General features: G+C 37.1%; 1 protein-coding gene across 1 annotated transcript; it reads right to left on the bottom strand.

The window, feature by feature from the left end:
* Positions 1–250: 250 nt before the first annotated feature.
* Positions 251–15,363, bottom strand: LOC129274643 (growth/differentiation factor 8-like). The gene is made up of 3 exons (XM_054911417.2): positions 14,615–15,363; positions 5,302–5,681; positions 251–5,016 (listed from the first exon to the last, which is right to left on the bottom strand). Exons 1-3 carry the CDS (start codon positions 15,135–15,137, stop codon positions 4,633–4,635), a joined length of 1,287 nt encoding a protein of 428 aa, XP_054767392.2. The 5' UTR covers positions 15,138–15,363; the 3' UTR covers positions 251–4,632.
* Between the last annotated feature and the right edge of the window lie 8,215 nt (positions 15,364–23,578).

The raw sequence follows: 23,578 nt of genomic DNA, 5'->3' as shown, positions 1-23,578 counted from the left end.
ATGTTTCACACTTATTTAACTTGTTAAATGGATGAAATTCACTAAACACCACGTGGCAGTCACTCTTAATCTAATTGATTTTATTCACTCCCTTCCATGTGTGATTTTATTCGCTAGATTTTTCTTTTAAGAAAGCAATCCATCCAATTTTAAGACTTAAAAAATAAAATTGAATATGATGGTGTCCCCAGAGGGATGGTAAAATAATGTATGACACCACACAACAAAGATACAATCATGAGACGCCAAATTGCATTTTATATCTTTGGATTTAATGAGCAATTGCATTTGCATTCTTGTAAATATTTGTTATTGTGTACTGTGTTAACAGAGTCACAAGACTAAATAACATCAAAATGTACCATAAAATAATTTGATTCATAACATCACAGTCGTCATACTTATTAAGAACTGTTGCATATGGCAGATGAATATGTATAATAACGTATTGAGTCCCATCGCTCTCTTCTCGATTTAAATAAACCAATGACTGACGACATTCAATTTAGGAAGATTGACTCGAACTCCTGAAAATGATATATCACTTCCGGTTTAGTTCAAACTTCCGGTTCAAGGTCAAGTTGATTCCACATCATAGTCATTCCCACAATATATGTTGCCTTTTCAATTCTTAGAATTGTAAATGCTATCCAAATCCACATCATATCTCAGACGTATCTCTGAGAGATTTTATTTTGCTCAAAACGCTGCTACAAAATTGTTCAAGATTTGATTGCAGTCAGCAAAACAAAAACAAATTGCTTACCAACAAAGTTCATAGGTATACATTTAGACAAATTACATTTTATCAATAGTCGAATAGATCCTTTAAAAGGATAATCTCTAATGCACAAATGACTAGAATACATAGTTTTCGAATGGCTTTTCACAAAAATACATAAGGCAGGGAATGCTATTTTCACACACACACATTAAGTCAGCAATAAATGAAAACGACTTTGATCGGTTCTTTTAAAGGACAAGTCCACCCCCAAAAAAAGTTGATTTGAATAAGAGGAGAAAAATCCCCAAAATCCAACAAGCATAACACTGAAAATTCCATCAAAATTTTGATGTAAAATAAAGTTATGACATTTTAAAGTTTCGCTTAACTTCGCAAAATAGTAATATGCACATCGTGGTTGGTATGCAAATGAGCAGACTGATGACGTCACCCACTCACTATTTCTTTTGTATTTTATTACATGAAATATGACAAATTCTACTTTTCTCCTCATTGTCATGTGAAACAAAATTGTATTCCTCCCTGAACATCGTGGAATTACCATTATTTTAACAGTTTATGACTAAGTCAAGTTGGTCCTTATTGTCAAATTTGTAAAAATTTAAATATTTTATAATTCAAACAATATACATCACCGAGTTGTGCATATAACTGTTTTGTGAAAATGAGCGAGCTTAAAAATGTCATAGCTTTCTTATTTTACATCCGATTTTGATGAAATTTTCAGTGTTATGCTCGTTTGATTTTTCTCTATCGATTCAAATCAACTATTTTCTGGGATGGACTTGACCTTTAGATATATAAAGGCATGTAGAAGAAACTGAAAAAAAAATAATGTAACAGAATAAAGTGAATTTATTTTTGAATTTCCACGAAATTGACCATAAACTTCTAAACATGATGTCATCACCGGTTAACTACATATCTCTCTTAGAATTTGAAAACATGACCTTTTTTCAGACGTTTCACATGAGTAAACATAAATTAGACAAAATTCTGTTACATTTCAGTATTTTTCAAATAAATCTGGTCCTCCTTCAAGAAGAAAACATTAAAGTATTTGGACAAACTAGTTCACAAACAAAAAAACACGCACATCGCGTTTTAGAAATTAGAATCATGCCAGATATGCCGACAGAATCAACAGTGACTTCAAGCCTTAAGCGCTGATAACAGCGAATAAATTACAAGATTGGCACAGAAAAAGACCAATCTTTAAAGATAGAATACAGAGGACACTAGTCCAAATAGAAATTAGTAGACATGGAAAAAATATGGTCAATATGGCAAACGAAGGTGGCATACATGTATTTCATTTACAGAAATTTAGATCCTTCGTTACAAAAACAGAAAAGACAAGAAAATTGCACATTACTATGCCTCCTCTTTAGCTGGACACCGTCGCAAACCATCAATGCAAATAGAGATTAATAACGAATTATGGTTTGATACTTGGATATTAAAAACCATACCTCCATATCATACTATGTCTACGATGGGTAAAACCCAGTTTACACACACGAATACCGCGGACACATGCACTGTGCACGCACATATAAGTACACACTCACCCACACGCACCATCGGGTGTCCACATGAAAAAGTGTTATATTCAGTAATAACACCTTATACATGTTAACATTCAGGCTTTAGTGCGATATATTTAGCATAATTCAATATATATTTGAAATGAATAAAATCAAATTATCAATGACTATCATCTTTAATCAAAATGTATACTATAATTTTAAGTATATTGTTCCCATCCGATAAGTAAGTCAATATTTAGTACTAAGCTTTGGATCAACTTATATCGCGTAGTAGCTTTAGTTGGTGAGTGAAATTCTAATTTTTTTAAATCAAATTGTCATTTGTTTATAACTCCCCCATAACCTTCATGTCTCTAGTAAGTGTCCCTGTTTTTATAAGCAGTAAACGTTTTTTTTTAATCATGACAAAGCACTTACAGCTTTCTATTTGAAATAATTACATAGCACTTCAAATATTTGGCATTAACAGATGTTTCTTATATTTTGTTCGACTGGTGCCTCATGAATTATTAATGTAGGGGAGAGCGGGGAGAATTCGCCCCATTTTTTCCCGCGCATTTCTTTAGCAGGAAGTTTGTGCCTAAGCATGTATAAAGGCTTCGGTAATATCTTACTTTCGGCGAGGACATGCACACCGTTTCGACAAAAACGGGCCGTAAAGACAATTTTCGCTGCAGGGCGAACACTTTAAAAACTGTGGTGTTAAAACTGACACCAGTAGGTGTTAATAGAGGACCACACCCTCTGGTGTTAAAATTACACCCTAGAGATTGAATATAACACCAAAGAGTGTACATGTAACAGCCAAAGGTGTTGCAATAACACCTATAGGTGCTAAACTAACACTGTCAATTTAACACAGGTGTAAAATAACTGGCGTGGTCCTCTATGTACACCGGTTAACACCGCAGTTTTTGCTGTGAACCTGCCCCATCCTGAGACTAGTTCACCCGTTTGGTGGGGCAAGCTAGCCCTAGGGAAAAACATTGATATTTTAAACAAATGATGTGTTCAAAGAAACCAAACTTTTTTTTTTCATCCTGGATCAACAACGACTACTACTTTGATAATCTATGAAAAGTTATATGATTTAGCACATATACAGACATACTTGCATGTCATGTTTACGAGGACATTTTTGTAGGTCTATATGTTCATAAATGAGAGCAAACTGGTCCCGTTGCAAAAGCGGTGAATTTGCCCTGCGGATAGCTATTTTCTTTTCTCCCTTTCTACACAAAATGTACAAATTATGTTGAAGTATCTGCGGCATATTTCAGTTAGCAAATATCACACCTTTCTAACAACACTTCCTTTAACTGCATTCATTATTGTCTACAAAAAATACAATAAATCTGACTTTTTTAAAACTAATATGGCCTCGGAATAAATAAGTCGCTGTAGATTTCTTGGATTCTGAGCACATGGCCTCACGCCAAGGTATATGTTGTCACATATGGGTAGGTCGCCATTACATAATCCTCAAAACTTACATCCAATCACAGCCACGGGGAAAATCACGTGGTGGGCGACTCACCCCGCTCTCCCCTATTTCTTTGAATTATACTGTGTGTAAAACAAGAACTCAAGCCTCACGATCATCACATATTCAGACAGTTCATTCTACAAATTCCGACATTGAATATAGTAGAGCTTATTATAAGTATTCGCTATATAGTCTTTTCTTGCAGAAATCATAAAGAGACAGAAAACAATGCAAACACATCGACAAACATGTCTCGTCCAAACAGAATTATATCGAAATTATAATCTTTCTTCAACAACACAATTATATTCATTTGTAGCCTTGGCTTTTATTGTCATGATTAGGCCATGGTCTGTTTACAATGGCAAAATAAAGGGGCAGGCATGACAGGATAAGTATGGATTCTGTAGGAAGTATTTTAGATGTTCCTTTACTTTGTCAAAAGAAGCCAATGCAAATATGTGTAATGCAGAAGCGACATTGAAATTCGTCAAAAATCAGAGCAGTAATCTATAACGTTATATATATTTTTTAACCCCCCCCCGTTTTTTGGTGGTATCACCATCACGACCATATCAGTACGTTTAAGGTTCCTTAGGTGACCACCAATACACAGCAAAAAATCTTGTCATTTGTTCACCAGGTACAGTTTCCGTTAACACCGCAAGGAATAGATGTGCTCACCGTTCACTGCAATAGCTGATTGCCTTTGGAAATAAACCCTTGACGTTTTGGCAAACGGTCTAAGACATTGGAGGGCATCTTTGATCTATATTAACTTTGGTCTGGTTTCGGGAAGAAGGATCATCTCTCGTTCGGTAGGTTTCGCCGGTTTCCGATGTTTCTTCGCTTTAGGCGCAGTCACACGTTTGCACAGCCATATCCTGGAGTTCCGCATTCCTGATGTCGCCGTCCTCGTCAAAAATGAGAAGACTTATCGAAGTCATCTTGCTCGGTGAGCAGCATGGTCCCGCGACTGCCATGCGATCCATCTGACTTATTAGCTGCGTGTGGGGGTACCTGTAAAAGTAGTGATCAGGGCAACTCCCGAAGCAGTAATTGGCATCGTATGTCCTGGGTGCGATGATCCAGTCCCACCCAAACTGTTGGAAGTCTACAATGAGGGGGAACATGCAACATTCTCGTTCCTGTCGATCCTCCGAACACATGCGTTCGCTTTGGCGCTTCGTCCTGACTCTCCGGTCATCATCTAGCCTCAGTTGCAAAAATGGCCTCTGGAATAAAGACAAATCGAGATAGGCGAAAAAAAGTTAAATCGGGGGATGCATTTTGTCGGTACATTATCATGTCACCCATTCTACCAATTGCGGTTACGACAGTTTTGGTGGCAATGCGGCTTCACCGTTGTGAAGCTGCATAATTTTCACGATGGAAAGGAAGCTCTTGAGTGAAAACGATTTATTAAAAAATTTTAAGGGAAGGCACTGGCGGACTAGAGTAATTCAAGCATAACATGCATTGAGGGTATACGCAAGAAATATATCTAGAGCCTTACTCACCCTCGGTTCTTCCGTCGAAGTTTCAGTTATGAGCACCGAATTCCCTGCATCGTCAGTGAGTTCCAACACGATACCAAGATTCGTCTCTGGTTCGGCTGCCCAGCCTTGCACCACATTGGTGAAGTCCACGCTCTTCCATGCCCCTACCCTGAGGCTCAACTGGACCTTGATTTTGGCCACGAGTCGGAGCTTGGTGTGTCCTTCCGGGTGCGGTCTGGCTGTGATCATCTTGATAGTCATTAGGTGGAGCGTGTTCTGGATGACTTTGGCAGGGGCGACGTAGAAGTAAAGCTTGGCACTCGAAACGTGGTACCCGACTATTTTCTCGGCGACGTTGAAGTAGCAGCAGGGCTGCGATGCAATTCCTTGGGTCTGGAGTGCTGTTGAATAAACAGAGCAAATATAATTTCATTATAAAACCATTGTCATGGTACAATTCTCTCAACTGCCCTAGCCCAGTTGAAGTTTGTCCATCTCAATTTATTTGAATTGCTTCTCTGTCAAGGTATCTTGGCCTGTTATCGACAACGGATACTGAAGAAAAACAGAGCCACTGGCAAGAGACTATGGAAGTATTGGCTACCTGGGGAACATTTCATAGTTTTGTCAGTAATTTTAACTGATCAATTTGCTCCCAGCCAGTCAGATGCGAGGGTTTGTATAATGCCAGTGAGCATCACATGGAAATATCCCTAGACGATAAAACGAATGGCCCTAGGACAGATGAAGAATGATAGATCCCACTAGGATATATAAGAAATGGAAAAGCAATAGAGGATCCGGTTAGAAGGCAAAAGGTGTGTAGATGGGGTTGCAGGACTATTTTGTCACGTTGGTTCTCTTTGTAGTAAAGCTACAATGGAATATTCGTCATACACCTGACCCCCCCCCCCCCCATCTTTTGAGGAATAGCCCGTTATTTGCTATCAGACCTGCACTTAGGTTGAATACGGAAAAAAAATGACGGAGAAATGCCTGTACCAGAACAGACGTTAATAGATGTCAAAGAGAGCAAGAACCAGTTAGAATTTTTTTTTTTAAGAGGGGTAAAAGATATTCTTCATGAAATATATATATCCCGACGTGGCAGTGAAAGTGCTTTGGGGAAAATATGTGCCCGGACTATTTAAGTTTCGATGACTTAAGTACTTATATCATTATATATTGACACGGAGCATATAAACACGCCACAAATGGACAAGAGTGACAGATACCAAAGAATACTTGTCAATCATACAGGTGTGATGACGAGGTAAAAACACGGACAATGTCTATTGTCTGCTATCCGCGTTTAAGTAGGCTCTATAAACAGGGCCAGCTTTAAGAAGTACTCTCTCACGTCATCTGGTCATGAATAACTGCTGTTTGATCGCAGGCTGACCCGACAAAAGTGTTGTGCTTTTCAAATTTCAGGTAAGGCTTTTGTTAGACGTGGACCGTTATAAACAGATTATTTATCTGTGGAAGCAAATGACAAGATTTGCAAAAATCTAATTGCATAATCTAGGACGGGGGGAAAGTGGTACCTTGTTCGCCTACGGTTGACCACAATTCCACACCCACGTGTTTAGACTGCCAAACAAAGAAGCAATAAATAGGTCAATTCAAAATTTCGTTGCCAAATGTACTCGGGAATATATGAAAGAAACTGATACACTCTCAAAAATATTTTAGTTGGAATCGATAAAACGTGACTCGATAGACTGCTGTTGAAACACGATAGGCTGCTGTTGAAGCAAGTAATTTTTTAATATTTTTTTTTATAAAGAACAGATATAAAAGTCTGGTGAAATGTAATGAATAATACCACATCTTGTAACTAATTTATAACCACAATCATGAATTCATGCTGCTATTTTTTCATATGCCCAGTTGATAAAACAAATTCAAAATTGTATTAATTTTCACTCGAATTATTTCGAGAGGTTGTAAGGGTATTTCCTGTCACTGATTTTTAACGGAGATAAAATTGATCTCATAATACGGCCCATGGTAGTTTAACATGGGGTTTGGGGTCATTATGATACATGAATATATGAAAACATTAATGTTGCCGACTCTTGAATCACCGTTAGTCTGCAGGCAAAGACCCTGACTGAAACTTTGATCAACAAGTGTGTCTCCACGCAAAGACTAGCACATTCAGTGGGCCTTCAGTACACAAGGCATGAGTAGGCTGCAATTCAGACCCTTTACTCGAGTGAAGGGTTTGCACAGCAGACTAAATCACAGTGGTAATATGGCTGAAATTATTTTGAAGTTGAACTAGACCCAGTAACATAAAGCTTTGCGATCATTTCCTGACCGCAACCGGGCATGTTGGCTCAGTGGTAGAGCGTCCGCCTCATGAACGGGAGGTCGTGGGTTCGATCCCCGGCCGAGTCATACCAAAGACATATAAAAATGGGACCTTCTGCCTTCTTGCTTGGTGTTCAGCATTTAGACTGGAGAAGGGTAATGATAACATATTATGTTATGCAGGGCCCGCTGGAAGAGCAGTCTTATGATTGAATTGGCTACCCTGGGTAAATAAAACATTATTATTATTATTAACGCGAATTGCCAATCAAGATCATCGTTGCATGCGCACTTGGTTCAAAACACTGACCAGGAACCAATCAGAGCGGTTCTTTCATATTTGCAATTCATTGCAATTCTTATTTTACGGGGACTTGCTCTGTTCTCAGTTCTAATCAGACAGGACAAGGACGATCGTCGTCTGTAATCATGATAATTACCTTGAACTGAGATGACTGTAATGATCTACAAGATCAGACGTGTTCCTGTTGACTTATCAACTATCAGAAGCAATTAGAATATCAGGGTCTAATTGGTGGATAGTGAGATCAGATTTAGCCCCAGAGACATGTGGACCCCCCACGCTCGTGGTGTTGCTAGGTAGGCCTGTAGAGCTCGCCCCTTCGACCAAATGGGGAAGTGCGTATTAATATGGATGAAGGCTTAGTTTTAATCGTAGCCATTCCTCAAACTTGTCTTGTCAAGAGGAGTTAAGAAAACGTCAGGTAAAACTTGGCGAACCATTTTGCTTGCCCCATATTCAAGTTGCTTTAAAGCTTGTCCTGTCGAAATATTGATTTCGTTTCTCACAAAGTCATATTTTACATGTAGGTGACTGACAATAGATAAAAGTTGAATGTGCAAGCACTGTGCTCATTCAGTGCGGGATTTTTTGCTGAAATAACCAAACTCATGAAAATGTGAATAGGGTTGACAAATCTTAGCATTGCAGTGATTTACATTGTTTTTGACTGATATCATGAATAACAAGGTACGGAGTTGTGTATATTACTGATAGCCATACGGTGTTGTATTATCGCAAATCTTTCGTGGAAGGCAAGGATATTCCAGAACATTGAGTCAAAAGGTTATCATGTTTAAGTATAATCAAGCGAGATCAAATTCCAACGCGAACCAAATCCACATTTTAATGATAGTGTATTTTTTTTTTTTTTTTTTTTTTTTTTGATTTTTGGGGGGCATTTTGTAGCCGTGCATGTCAATAAGAACTAGACCATGAAGATTTGAAGAATGAAAAGTGCAGCGAAGTTGATAAGATAGAAAACAATGTAATGGAACTCTGAATAGCTTGACTGATATAAATCCGTCAAGACGTATTTCTTTTACCAACTTCAGATTTCGGAGAGTCATCGCCCTTCCAGCTATTATGTACAGTATCAATGTTTAAAAAGGAGCCGTTTTAATACATGACAGTGAGCAGTCCCTCATCACTGGAACTCCTCCCTGCACATATGTGAACACTATTCCCAACCCTTAAGGCCCTTTCACATTTGTTAAGACCAAGTCCACACCCAACTACTTGTTGATTTGATCAAAGCAGTGGCGTATCTAGGCAGGGGCAAGGGAGGGGACGTGCCCCGGGCGCTACTTTCAGAGGGGGGGGGGGGGGCAAAAGGGGAAAGGGGCGCGAATAAAGAAAAGGGGGAAGGAACATTAAGAGAAATGACAAAGAAATAAAGGTGTAGGAAAGGATTACCACTGAAAGTGCTTAATACCCCCGCCCTATGCTATTACCATGTAAATGAAGTTTCCAACAAAATAATTTAGAAAGTGAATCTTGCGTATGTCTTTGCCCAGGGATGAATATTCGTGCCAACTAACAGTCTTTAAATAATCCTTTTTTCAAATGCAAATATAACTATTCATCTCTATAGCTGCGGGTTTGTATTTTGATACGTTACTCTTTATTGATTCTTACAAACATTTCTGAAACACTTATTTTTCTGGTTTATTGTCAACGCTTTTCATCACGCGCTGATTTGATGAGGGAGATACAAATCCTTTTTATCAATTTTTACAAACAATCAATAAAATTTCCCTTTTAGGTGAGGATATAAACAGCCCGAGCTTTGCGCTCGCATGACGCCAATAATAAATGTATCCTTTTCATGAATTCCGATAAATAGTCCTTAAAATTTTCCCCTTTCGGTTAAGTACGTCAAAAATTTCAGCTTACCCCACGTGCTTACATTAATATTGCTCAGTTATAGGAACACGTGGGATTACTTCTCCCTAAAATGTCCCGATTTCAGGTCTAGATATCAATGATTTTCAGCTCACGCTCGCATTAACTGTTTAAAATGCATCGTGTTAATCATTAAGAAAAGTCTTATGAATATAAAAGCGCACTCATATTAGGTCGATTTATATCTATCATCTCTATGAATTCTTATATAAGGTATTTTAAATGTTTTTTTTCAGGTATGAATATAAATAATTTTCAACTCGCGCTTCGCGCTCGTATTCAATGTTTAGTTAGATACGCATCATGTTTACCATTACAAAAAATGTCAAATGTAGAAAAAAATGAAGACTTAAAAAAAACGCCGTAAAGAGACATAATCTCCAAATTTTCGGTCGTAGGCCTTCATCAGGGATGATTTTATTGAACAAACACAGGTTGCATCATTAGGATGTGATACCAACGCGCAGTGTGTGACGTCATCGGTTTGTATACTGCCCAATATGATTTTCATAACTGTTTTGAGAACATGAGCGAAACTTTAAAGTATCATACATTTCTTACTTTCCATCCCATTGTGATATTTTACATGTTGTACTTGTTAGATTTTTTCGGTAGATTTGCTCTTTAATTCATTCGAAACAAATATATCTATTCTAGAGTAGACAAAATGGCATGAATCATGTGAACCATGATTCTACACTATATGGAAAACGTAAAGGCCTACTAGTCTTTTAGAATAAAGTAAGCGATAACCGCTATAGCTTATGGATTCTAGTATAATTATTATGTTACGACTCATTAAAACAAAATCAGATTATGTGTGCCATAACTGACTGTAATACAAGCCCCTTGTTCTTTCATCCCCACCCCTTCTCTAACGCCTTTTCTCCATCCCAGTCTCCGTCCTTACTCCGATCGAATTCGTTTTATTGATGAATCGGGTGGATGACGTCATATTTCTTACGACAACTCTTAAATCTGGCTTTCGCTTGAATGGGGGAGCTTTTGAAAACCTTCTTGTGAAGGTCTCGATCAATACCGGCGGCACTTGAGCGTCGGATCGGGAGTCCCTCATCATGTCCACACGTGGAACCACTCCTAACGTCCAAGTCACATTACTGAATCCACTCCAGACCGATCAAAGCTTTTCAGTTATTTCAAATAACATCCAATCAGTCGGTTTGGAGTCGCTTTCGCTAGTGTTACAGTGACGCAACAGATCATTACATAAATCTATTTTCGGATGCTGCATGGGTATAATAAATTATGGATTATTGTTTGTCTGTGACGTCATGATGAAGTTCAGATGGATAAGAAATGGCAGATGATGTTTAAGAAATGTATAAGAGATACAAGTGGGTTATTGGTGCCATAATTTATTGACTTTAGTGACGTTTGTTCGTGGGGGATACCGCACTGCACAGTATACCCTCACTTCTCACTGAATTGTACATTTCACAAGTTATATCATAATTATGTAAAGAAGTAAGTTTTTATTGAATTTATGCTACATGGGATCATTTCATCAGGTACTTCACTTCTGAAGCGAGGTATAGGCTTAAAATTTCAGGATGTCTTTTTTCATAGCTCTCTGATATTTAATTATTAATTATTAAGATTAAGATTAGATTCATAGGGCCTTTAAAAATGGTGATATTTCCATAATACAATACCATTAAATATCAATAAAGGTGTAAGATTAAAATTTTCACAAATAATTAACGAGTAAAATATTTTAGTTGCTCCACTGTGAAAGATGAGAATTTTAGATGATACTCCAATATAATTCACAATATTAAATTACCAAAAGTCCAGACAGGCTTAACAATGTTTAAATGCTAACAATTCAGTGGAAGTGCTTCGCTTCTAGCTAAAATGTGAAGCTATACACAGACCCTTCAGACGTGTATGAATTAAGAATTTCTTGCCCGGTTAGAATTAATTATGGTGACTTCATTCGCGATCACGAGAGGACTGTGTCGTATCATAGAGGCCAGGGGCATCCCTCTAACAGAAAAATGCATAACTGAACGGTTAAATTATACTAAAAGACAACCTCGGGGAAAAACCGATAAATTTAGAGAGAAACGGGGGAAAGAATGAATTACAAAATGAACACCCCCTGCCTTTTGTAGGCATCGACCCCCCCCCCCCCCCCCAGCGAACTCTGAAACTGAAGTGGTTTTTATTTTAATGCTCTTATTCCCTGTGAATTGTCACCCTTCTCAATCCGGTTCTAGGTGTTGGGAGTCCCCGATTGAAACATGTATAAGCCTACTCATTGTTTTCTTTTCGCATATTCCTGTTTAGAAAAGAAAGATATACTTCGGAAATGTATCTATAACTCTATGCATTTATTGTTTTGCGTTACAATAACTACAATTCATTCCTCTTGAGAAACTTGATTTTTTTAAATATATATTTAAGTATTTATTGAGATAAATCATCAAAAATCACAATATTTACAAAAGATTTACAAGATGAACATTGGTCTGTATTTCCAGGATAACGAATTTTCCTGTTAAGGGCGTACTGGGTATAGAAAGACCTAAAAACAAAGGTTTATACACGTATGAATTAGATCTTTTCATCGTAAGAATTTAAATTTCAAGGTACAGTACCAACTTTTTCAAACTGCGATGACATTTTTAAGTATTGATATGTAAGTGCATGGGTTCTTTTGAAATGTATTTCTCTTGTTTCAACATGGCCCATATCTATCATGGAGAAACACCTCAATCTGTCAATGCTTACGCATTGAGGCGCGATAGCTCAGTCGGTAGAGCGGGGTGTCAGATTCTTGTGACTCGGGTTCGATTCCCACTTGGTGCGCTAGTGCCCTTTGGTAAGACATTAATCCTTCTTACCAGGTCCCTCGGAGAGGACTTAAGCCGTCGGACCTCTGGTTGCTTGCTTCCTAGCATTCATGCTTTCTTAGCAATCAGGTAAAAAATCATTACCATTTACGCATATTCCGACTCGTGATGGGTTGGGTGCGTGGGGTAATGAAATCACCTTCATTCCCAAATGATATGGGAGAACTATTATCCCTCCTTTTGCGCTCAAATATGGCTGTTATGTAGTCTGTTTTTTTAAATAGAAAAGTGAATATTAGGGTCTATGGCCCGTATTCTGAAGTCAGGTTTAAATTAAACCATGGTTTAAAGTTGTGGTTTAAGTATGGAGAGCCAATATGGGCACAAATCCTTAACAGTACACATCCAATTTATTAACTCATATGACACACAAATTATTCATAATTGTCTGGGAATGATAAATGAAGTATTTTGAAGTATTTTTCTTCATTTTGAAAGCAAAATAGTAAGCATAAGAAATATACAAGAGAAACAGAATTTTTGAATTTTTGGCTCCCCATAATTTTAGCACAGACTTAGACCGTGGTCTAAGTTAAACCTGACTTCAGAATACGGGCCTATATGTTTACATTTTAAGAAAATATATTACAAACATGACAAATGCGGACGGATGCCGAAAATATCCCTATACGTGTTATTTTTTTTTTTTCATCTTGTTGGGGGGCAGTCAATTGTATGCCGTTAATATCATTTTTCAGAAGTGGTCCTGATTATGATAGACATGAAAAGCAGCATTTTGACCGATTCATAGGAGTGATAACATGAACTTACATGAATATGAAGAAGTAAATTTATACTAAAATTATCACATAATTTAAAAAGGGCATATTCCCGTATAAAAGCCGCCGATACTCTCCACATTTACCAAAGCACTTTCAACTAAATGATATCCGTAAAAAGTTACTTGATTTGCATGTATGTATATATATATTCATGGTTTATTACTTTTAAAAATAAAAATATATTTATACGGCACACAATGGCTGAAATGTATGTTTTTACAAAAGGTTCATGTAAAAAAGAAAATAAAAATTCACAATTATACATGTATAATAGAATTTGTAAAATTGTTTTTAAAAATCGTTAACATGAGTAATAAATTTTAAACTGAATGATGGAGGGTAATGAATTCATTAATTATTCCAACAATTCACGTTTAAAAAAATCTGACGATGTATTCTGAAATTAACCTAGTACATGTCATAAAAATGAAAATAAGCAGATCAATTTGCTAGACAGATGAAATCCAGTAATTGGGTTAAAATGGATACAATTCACATAAATTACAGTTAGGTACGAAAAACATATAGGACATATATGTTAATTTTTTATGATATCAAAGAAAACAAAATGGCAAATTATGTGATGATCATTCTCAGAATCTTACTTATTACAGGAGAAAATATTTGACCCATCTCATTTTCTTTCTGAATTATCATTATGAAATCGTATTAAAATACATTCCAGCATTATCTATTCATGATTGTTTTACCGATTGTAATTCATATACGAATCTTCCTTGCATGATGGTAACTGAAGCTGAAATTATTTGGGAGAATATGCTAACCAAAACAGTCGAAATATACTGTTATACTAAGATATCACACGAAAGATCATTCACTCTCGTACGTCAATAAAGAAGCATAGTTCTTTGACAAACCCTTAAAATGATTACATCTTTAGTATTCCAAACATATTTGTAAAGACTTAGATGAGTACTTAACCCTTTTCACGCTGATGTAAGTGATGTTGCAATTTCGTACATTCGTACAATTAAATTAATATTCATATCAAATCTATATAATAATCATCAGTATCATTAGTTCAATTTTGAAATCTTGATTCAAAGGAAACAATATGGAAATAATTGTCATTGTTATCCCCCGAAATTAATTCAGCGTGCAAAGAGTTAAAACAAAGTGATTTTACTTACGTCTTTTTGCAAATATTAGTATCCTTTCTAGCTGTGCTGGGGCGGGGTCGTGGTACTCGGCCTGTGGTGAGTCTGACTGGAAGGAAGGGTTGTTCTGGAACTGCGGGTAATTATTTAGCAGGTTATTAATCGCCGGGTTCTTTGGTGGAGGTCCTGTGATGTTTGGTACGCGGGTCAGCTGTAATTTTTCCAGTATGCGCTTCTTTATACTTTCAATGCGGAACTGTTTCTGCTGTTCCTGCATCCAGCACGGTGGGCAGGTGGAGAATTCCGGCGGAGGAGTCTGGTTATCTTCACTGGTCAGCTCGGGGTCTTCCGTACCATCCTCGGCGTCGATGGTGGCGGTTCTTGTTGAGTTGTTTTCGGCGGGGATCTCTTCGTGCTGTTGGTGATGGTGGTGGTGGGCGGACATGGGGATGATGCCGTCGTTTCGCCTCCAAGATGGGGGATAACTTGCTATTGTCAGGCAGATGAAATCGGCGATGAATAGCGCCAGGAAGACGTACTGATAAAGCTGAGCCATTTTTAAACAAAAAAATCTGGTGGAGTGCAGGGGAGTGTGATGTGTTCCTCTTCCTTATGTGTGACCCGTACCGAGTGATTTTTAGATTGGAATCCCCGCGTATTTATTTCTACCTGTGGCGTGAAGATTAAAATAATAAGAGGGTGGGGGTGTGTGGAAGGTATGTGGGTGTGTGTGTTTTCAAGCTGCTGCTGCACGAGTAGCTTTGAACAGCTGATCGATAATCATTTTGCCCAGGCCAGTGTCGGGGCCCCCCTAACCGAACTCGCCACCCATTGGCTCACCCTTTACAGCGAGGAGAATGAATCGACCAATCGACAGATCAAAGCGTGCGCACGACCCATGACTCCTTAGCAACAGGCAGCTTTGTCCGTGACAATAGCCTGGGAGCACACGCCCCCTTTCTTCCATCTCAGCACCTCCCACCTCGTACGCACACAGCCCGCACGAGCTCCTAAAACCACAATCTGACAGGAGAACATGGAAAGTGATAAAGAAACGATCATCAAGATGACTTTGTAATGCGATGTGGGGGATTTTAACGATTCAATACACTTCATGTATCCTTGGCGAGTGCTAATGTTTTACCGCATGTGGTGAATCATGAATCGAAACTCGCCTTTCCTTCATTGAGACCCCAGACGGCGATCAGCTGATCACCAGCTGGAGCCGGTTAGTATATTCATACCCCCCCCCCCGTGCCTCTCGTTTTCGGCTCTTCGCAACGACTTGATTGTGAATTGCAATGCTCATGCTTGATAGCTAGATTCTCTCTCATTTATTCAACATGACAAAGATTAGAAAGCTAAAGAGAAAGAGGGATAATATCCTAGTCCTCTTATAAAGATAGTTACTAATCTTTTACTGATATAGCTTTGCAGTGGTGATGATTATAGCCAGGTTAATCAATTCATTTAAAAAAGGAGGAAATTTTGTCCTAAGAACGCTCTAAAATACACCCGATACTCGAATATATTTACCAGTTATCCGACAATACGCACACACCAATTTTACATTGTAGGCCTACCAGACCTGAGGCCTACGTGGTCAATTGAAGTTTATAGGTAGGTCCTAAGAATTTATCCATTTTTTTAACCCGTCTCCAAACAAAAATAATAAAAATAAAAAGGAATGAAGGATACTTAATGAAATTTGAAATAGATATTAAAACAGAAAAAAAACCTGACGTTTATTGGTTTTGATATTGCTTCCTTTTCATAGTGATTTTTTAATGCATGTATGTATTGAGATTCTGCAGTTTAGGAGTTAAGATAACTGTACTGACTCATCCCTCTTAAAACCATGTCCCTCGACCTTGCCTCTATGGTGATGAAGTTTATGTAAATTTTACAAGTACTTCATGTGCTCTTGTCCTAACCAAGTTGTCAAATGTTCACATCATCCTTGTTTTCAAGGGGAAGTGCACCCAACCGAGTTTATAAGTATATTTTAATAAAGCAGGAAGAAATATAGAATAATAATGGTGAAGTTTTTATGGAAATTCATGCAAGAAGAAGAGAGTGGTGAAATTCTGAAGTTGTTGATCTGTTACGTCATATGCGAACAGCTCACCCATAATTCCATAAATTCATATTTTTTTGTTGGAACACGTCGAATAAAAATATTTCTTTTATAGAAGGGGGTTCGAAATGGTGGGTCTGATCAAATATCCACCCCATGTTAGTACAAATCGTTTCCATTTTTTTTTTACAAAAAAAGTTTCATTTTGGGGAAATTAATTATACCACACGACATAATTTGTGGAGGAGTTCATCGTCTGTTACGTCACAAGACCAAAACTAATAAAAAATATAACTCTGTTATTCTTCAGCGAATTTTCATCAAATCTTCCCCAATGTTCTTCTCAGATTTTACTGATTTTATTAAAACCAACTTGTCATGGTGAACTTCTCTTTTACGTCTTACCCTGGAGAATTGCCCATTAAGGCTCTTTTCAAGGTGAAAGTCAAGTTAAGAATAACATTCTACCATGTCTACATAATATACGCATGTTATGCTCCGGAACGTAATGAAATTTTGTGCGAGTTTTCTCTTCAGAAGTGTAGCAATTCGTGTTGATTTAATTAGAATTATTTTTTTTTAAGTGATTACTTTCTTTAATAAATCCCACGCAAAGGGATCGAAGACCCTTGGTAGCGACACGATATTTGTAATAAAGGTGCATTTAACTTGTAGACAGGTGGTGGGAATTTGTCTTTTTCCCCTTGATTTAGTATCCTTCGCAAAACGTTCGCGTGCCCCGTGAAAACTGCCCTTCATACGCCCACCAGTTCATCATTGATATTCCTATCAGGATCCCAAAAGACGAATCTCCGAATGCGGCTTCAATTCGAGATCGATACCATGCATATAACGAATAGATCGTCCCATAAATTGTAAGTGGTATTGCGATATGCCATTAGTTGTATCATTTTAAGTGAGCCCTCTTTGAATAGAAAGGTCAAATCGTTCAGAGAATAATTGTTCTGCACCTGGTAAGGTTATTTAGGTATGTTTAGAGGCCCTTTCGAGCGAAGCGATGGATTTTAAAGAAGAAACTTTCTGAGGGTAAAATGAGAAGAGACAGTAAATAAAACAGATATCAATTTTGAACGATCTGTCAGCATCAAAAGAAGAATTATGGTCCTACGCAGAAGGTTTTTTTTTCGGGGGGGGGCGGACGTGAAAAAGTTTTCGAAGAAACTCAAAAGCGACTGAGCTTGTCTCAGGCGGCGTTTTTGCATTTTCGAAATTGAAATTTATAGATTTCGCGCTCACTGTTGGTGAATTTTGTGAAAATTTCGGTAAAAATAGAATCTTCAAACTTTCGGGGAGGGAGGGTGGGGGCAATTGACCCCCCCCCCCCCCGCTACGTAGGGCCATGCCAACAAACATGTGCAATGAAGCCTGGAGGACGCTTGCAAATACAGAAGCATGATACAAGTTTTCATTAGAAAATAACTATCAGGAGATAAAATGAGTTGTATTGTGAACGTCAAACTTTCTGCTAGGAATGTAAAAATGTAGGCCTACCTTTCACACTGGGATATAAACTTAATAAAATAAATCTAGATCGGCTGTGGTTATGGCTAGCCAAACTCCCAAATCGGTCTGAATCCTAAATATTTGTTTTTTTTATATTAATCTTTTGATATCTTTTTTTTTTACCATTTAACTTCTAGTTCTAATCTATTATAAATCCTGTATTCCAGCTTATCACTAACCTCCACTGATCAGGATTTAGTTTAAATCCATAAAATTTACGTGTAGGCAATAGTGGGGGAGGTGCAAAGTTGTTCTTCCTACAGGATGCAAAGATTCCCAGCCCCTCGAGGTGCATAATTGCATTGCATAGGGTGCAAGCAAGGTCAAACCGGTCCCTCTTTAAACCGACTTTATCAGTTTGAAGGTTGAACGATCGAATCCTCAATGTACTTTGATCCAAGATTGCACCTTTTTCGTGACATCCTTGGTAAGACATAAAGCTATCCATGGTAAGACATACCGATATTCTCGAAAATTGTAATACCGCCATAATGTACTGAAGTTTTCTTGCTCCGGTTCCATTTAGAACTGTCAGATCACTCAGATGTGATAAAAAGTGACAAGGAGGTTCCGCTTCGAGGCACCCAGGGTGAGATGAATGTCAAAATATTCGAATGGTTCGTATTTGACGAGTATTGTTAAGAACATGACATCGAACAGGCACGTAGAAGTTTCCCTTTTTAAAAAGTACATTTCCAGTATGGTACAATGCAGCACGTAATGATTTTAAAAGTGATCTTATTCCCCTGCGACGGTAGCTGGGATAATTTCATCATGCTGCACGCAACATCTGTTCGAGCTCCCTAGACCCGTGAGAAGTTGACAGTGACATTGTTATTGAATGAGAGATTCAAACCTTCGGATCGTTGAATTAGAATTTTACTTTGAATGCCACCAAGAGCAGATTCAAATCTACTTTAATTTCCAATTTCACAAGAAAACAAAGCTATATAAAGTAGAATTCGAACATTTCATTTTAAAGTTGTTGGTTTCTTTAACTAGTCGTTCTGCTCGCTTAGGGTTAGGTTTATGTTACAGTTTGGCATATTTTGCCCAGGTTCAGGAGGTATTTAAAGAAGCTTCAAGAATTTTCTTTTGAAATTCAAATACCGTCTGCCAAGTGACTTTATGGTATTTTTAATGATTTTTGCGTTTATGTTGTATTATATGACTAGCACCTGATAGTTAAGGAGATTCTTTAAAGCGATAAACTATTTTGTTAATGATATTTGCATCTGAATTCTGATTTTACATCGGTAGTTCTCGGTTTCGGACTTTTATTCTGAGACGCGTTATCAGTGTATGTATTGTGCAATTATGGTGTTCCTTAGGGAGTTATCTTTGGACCTAATTTGCTTTGCATGTTATACAAATATTGCATAGATTTTATTTACTTCGTCTTTATGGATGGGGTGGCCCCATCCATAATTAGAATACTGCATTGTTGTACTAGGGGAGCTGCCAAACATAAAATACATTAACAAGAACCAAATATAATTATAAAACAACTTTAATACACCATCTGTTATACAAGTACGCTGATCTTAGATTTAATTGTGATCACTGAATAAATCATAACACCAAAAATTCATTTATAAAATGCTTCTAGCAAATTAAGAATGAGAAAAGAAATGACATTCAAAGGAAATAATTGAGGACTATTATTTATTTATGTTGTTTATTTCATTTTTATTTACGCAGGGTAGCCCTGTCAGTTATAGAACCGATTTACAAAGATGCTCTGCAACCGGTCAATATATAATTTCTGCAATTTTTGAAATGATACATAATTATGAATTCCATAAATTAGAATAAGTATGTTTATCCACCATTTTGTTGTCGAATGGTGATTATAACTATTATTGTTTTCTTTTTCATTCACAGCAATTGCGTTTGTGACATGAAAAAATGTATAATTTTGGCGGTGTAAAATTAATTTGAAGACAAAGACGACATAAGCAGCAATTACTTCCTGGTTTGTCAAAGTCAAAATCAATGAAACTCTAATCAATTTCACTTTTTTGCAAAATCATGGAAAATAAGAGAAAACCCACATTTTAAATCTACCGGTCATGCCGGTATAGTCATGATAGCGGGTTTTTTTCCTCTTTCAGTGATCTCAACCTCAATGTATGCAGAATTACAAATGCAGATTTTGAATAGAATGATGTCAAGTACATTATTCATGATTGCTCATCGGTTTTACCTGAATGTTTGTAGATTTTATGCTTAAAGGCAAAATTTCCCGTATGTCTTACTAATCCTCTGTAGACCTATACCTGTTTGAAAACGAATAAAACTATTACAGTAGCATGGCAAAACCGACCAGTGATCCTGGAAAGATTTGACCCACTTTCTCTAACCCTGGCCCCACCCCAAAAAGGGAAATTGATGTGTTATGAAACGAGCGTTTTATTAGTAATTACCGAAAACAAAAATAAAATTGTCATGTAATTGGAAATAAAAATAGGAAAGATAATGGACAAAAAAGGGATGGATGTCAACTTCTTAAGAGATTATGGTCAATAACCCTGCTATAAATTGATTTGATTTGATTGACGTGTCGGATGGTGTGATTCGAATTTAGTATTGCCTGACGGTAGAAATTTTGATAAAGGACTGTTCTCACACGGGGAAATAAACCGATTAAAACGCACTTATGAATTTGAATAACTCCTTGTTGTTGGTGGGATTTTTTTAATTTCCATCTTTCATTCTTACCATAAACATTCATTCAGTCAAGTGTCATTTCAGTGAATTGCTTTAAAGACGAAAGGAAGATTATACAAAAAGGTAGATCTTACTGTAGCAAAGATAAGTGTGTCAGAAAAAAAATGGCACTAACTTTCTTTCAATATAAGAAAATACATACACCAAAGGTCAAATAACTCAACTTTTTGGTAGTTCATCTAGATGCGCTAATTTACCTACCTCATTTGAAATTCTTATCATCAAGGGCTTTGAACAGAATACAAAATAAGAGAATTAAAATAGTCTAGATAATGTTTTCATATATTGGTAAAGGCGTCATTATACACCGGTCGGATTATCCGTGCAGGGTGTGAAAGGGGCTCGCATCCTACCTTGTCTCTCTTTAAATAGATATATGCCAAGGGTCAAACGCTCTTCAATTCGTTTGATAGGTATAAATTCGGTACAATTTTCGAAACACAGGTGTGAAGTTAAGAGCAGGTAAACAAGTAAGGGACCTACGGTAGGGTTCATCGTTAGACATCTATATGCATTACATGACTGTAAGGACAGTATTGTCAGCTAGAAATTGGTATCGTCGTATGTCTAGGTAAGAAAAAAACAACACGCATATCTGAACATTTTACCATCATTAATATACACTCGTATCATTCATATCGGTTACCCTTCGTAATTCCGAAGGTTTGTAATTCCGAAGGTTCGTTATTCCGAAGGTTTGTTATTCCGAAGGTTCGATAATCCGAAAACGAAATAAGGTTCGATGTTCCGAAGGTTCGTTAGTCCGAAAACGAAATAAGGTTCGTTAATCATTTAGTTTTCGGACTAACGAACCTTCGGAATTACGAACCTCACTTCGTTTTCGGACTAACGAACCTTCGGAATTACGAACCTCATTTTGTTTTCGAACTAACGAACCTTCGGACTATCGAACCTTCGGAATTATGAACCTTCGGAAATACGAACCTTCGGAATTACGAATGTACGCGATTCATATCAGCACTTAAATGGGCGTATTTTTTTTTCTTGTAATCTATATTCTTGTTAGCATATTTGATAGCGCCCTTGGGAACAAGATATAAAGAGAATTCGGCTTTCCTTGCCCCCCCCCCCCACTTTTTTTTATTTGCGTTTTTGAAAAAAACTTTTTGTTTCTTTCTTTTCTTCTGCCACCGTCAATACCCTTCCCCTTTGTCGACGGCATTTGCAAATTTACCTTTAAAAAGAGTAATTGGACCCCCGTTTGCGATGCCCCTGCCTAAATTATCAGAAATATTAAATTCAAATACCTGTACTCGTAATCCTATACCCTTTATATATGTCATGGATTGTTGCAAATTAAATTGCTCTCTATATATCGTCCATGAATACTTTCTCCTATCCTGACAAGTTGGTTAAGACCGTTCACCACATGAAATCACTCCCTTTTGACTTTTGAAGATCTATTACAAAGAAAAGACTCTTCTTTTTTTATTTATTTCTTTTACTGAACATATAGAAGCAAATAGAACACGCCTGTGTTCACGTGGCGTGGTTTTGTGTTTGGTCATCATTGTAATAATGTGATCAGGGGCACATTACGTGAATGATGACCCTGTTCTTTCTCGGAAAACTGTTTTTAAATAATCATGGATGGTGTTTGTCGAATTTAACCTCTAAAAGGGCAATTAAAGAGAACATGATTCGCCCTGAAATCAGATTAATTTTAAGAGAAAGTGAACAATCACGATTAAAGGTAAAATATTTTTTTCATAAGTCTATTTCAGTCATTTTTAGATTGGCAACTCTATGACTGGCGTATTATTTCAGCCCCTACCATTACATCGTGGGTATTCATTAGAATGAATTATTATTATTATTATTATCATCATCGTCATCTTTATTATTATCATTATCATTTTCGAGGGTGGGAAATAGATTTTGCTCGTGTAAACAGCAGAATAATATGTTGAATCACAGTTCAATCTTGTTTTATTTTAGGATCCACGCACAATTGCAAAAACTGCTATTACTCTTTCAGAAGATTTTTTTACTAATTCTTATTTGAACTTCCGAATCATCTATAGTGCAAAAGAGGAAATTTTCTTTGCTTGTAATCAGCTGTTTATAATGCTGTTTTTAAACTATTGAAGCTGAAATGACATTTTCACCAGTAAGATAAATCGGACAATCATATAACATAATTAGAAAACAACAACCAAACCTGCATAATCCAAATATTATTTAGAGACATTTCTTTTCCTTAATTGCCATCCAGACTTCTGGGGGTGTTTCGTAAAAGGACATGTCGGACGTTTTATCAGACAAGTCCTATTTTATCCGACAGTTGCCATAGTAACAGTGCTTCTCGCCTAGTCAGAATGAAGGAAGATGTCAGATCTGACAACTTGTCGGATACTTTGTTAAAACGTTGATAAAACGCTCCCCTTGCATGACCTTCTCTTTAATCACCGAATAAGAACATGATGAAAAAAGGGATCGTCGAAAGTGTACACTGCAAAAATAATTTACCAATCTTTATTGCATCTCGGAGATTTTAATTTTTGCCACATCACTGTTCAAATCGCACGAGGAATGCAACAATGGGCGATCGCAAAATGGTATATATAATGTTTTTCATCAATGAAGCGGGGGAAATCGACATAATAATGTGTGCTCTTTGGTATGTACAGGTGCGCATGAGACAA

The sequence above is a fragment of the Lytechinus pictus genome, chromosome 13 (genome assembly GCF_037042905.1).
Source record: "Lytechinus pictus isolate F3 Inbred chromosome 13, Lp3.0, whole genome shotgun sequence".
Lineage (NCBI taxonomy): Eukaryota > Metazoa > Echinodermata > Echinoidea > Temnopleuroida > Toxopneustidae > Lytechinus > Lytechinus pictus.
Note: the sequence above shows the minus strand (reverse complement) of the source record. Positions and strands in the feature narration are given on the sequence as shown.

Excerpts from the sequence above, each read along its gene's own strand:
- LOC129274643 (XM_054911417.2), bottom strand. The coding sequence starts at position 15,137 with ATGGCTCAGCTTTATCAGTACGTCTTCCTGGCGCTATTCATCGCCGAT. Across the intron at positions 5,682-14,614 it reads ACTAATATTTGCAAAAAGAC|CACTCCAGACCCAAGGAATT; the intron begins GTAAGTAAAATC and ends TTTATTCAACAG. Across the intron at positions 5,017-5,301 it reads CTTCGACGGAAGAACCGAGG|AGGCCATTTTTGCAACTGAG; the intron begins GTGAGTAAGGCT and ends TCTTTATTCCAG.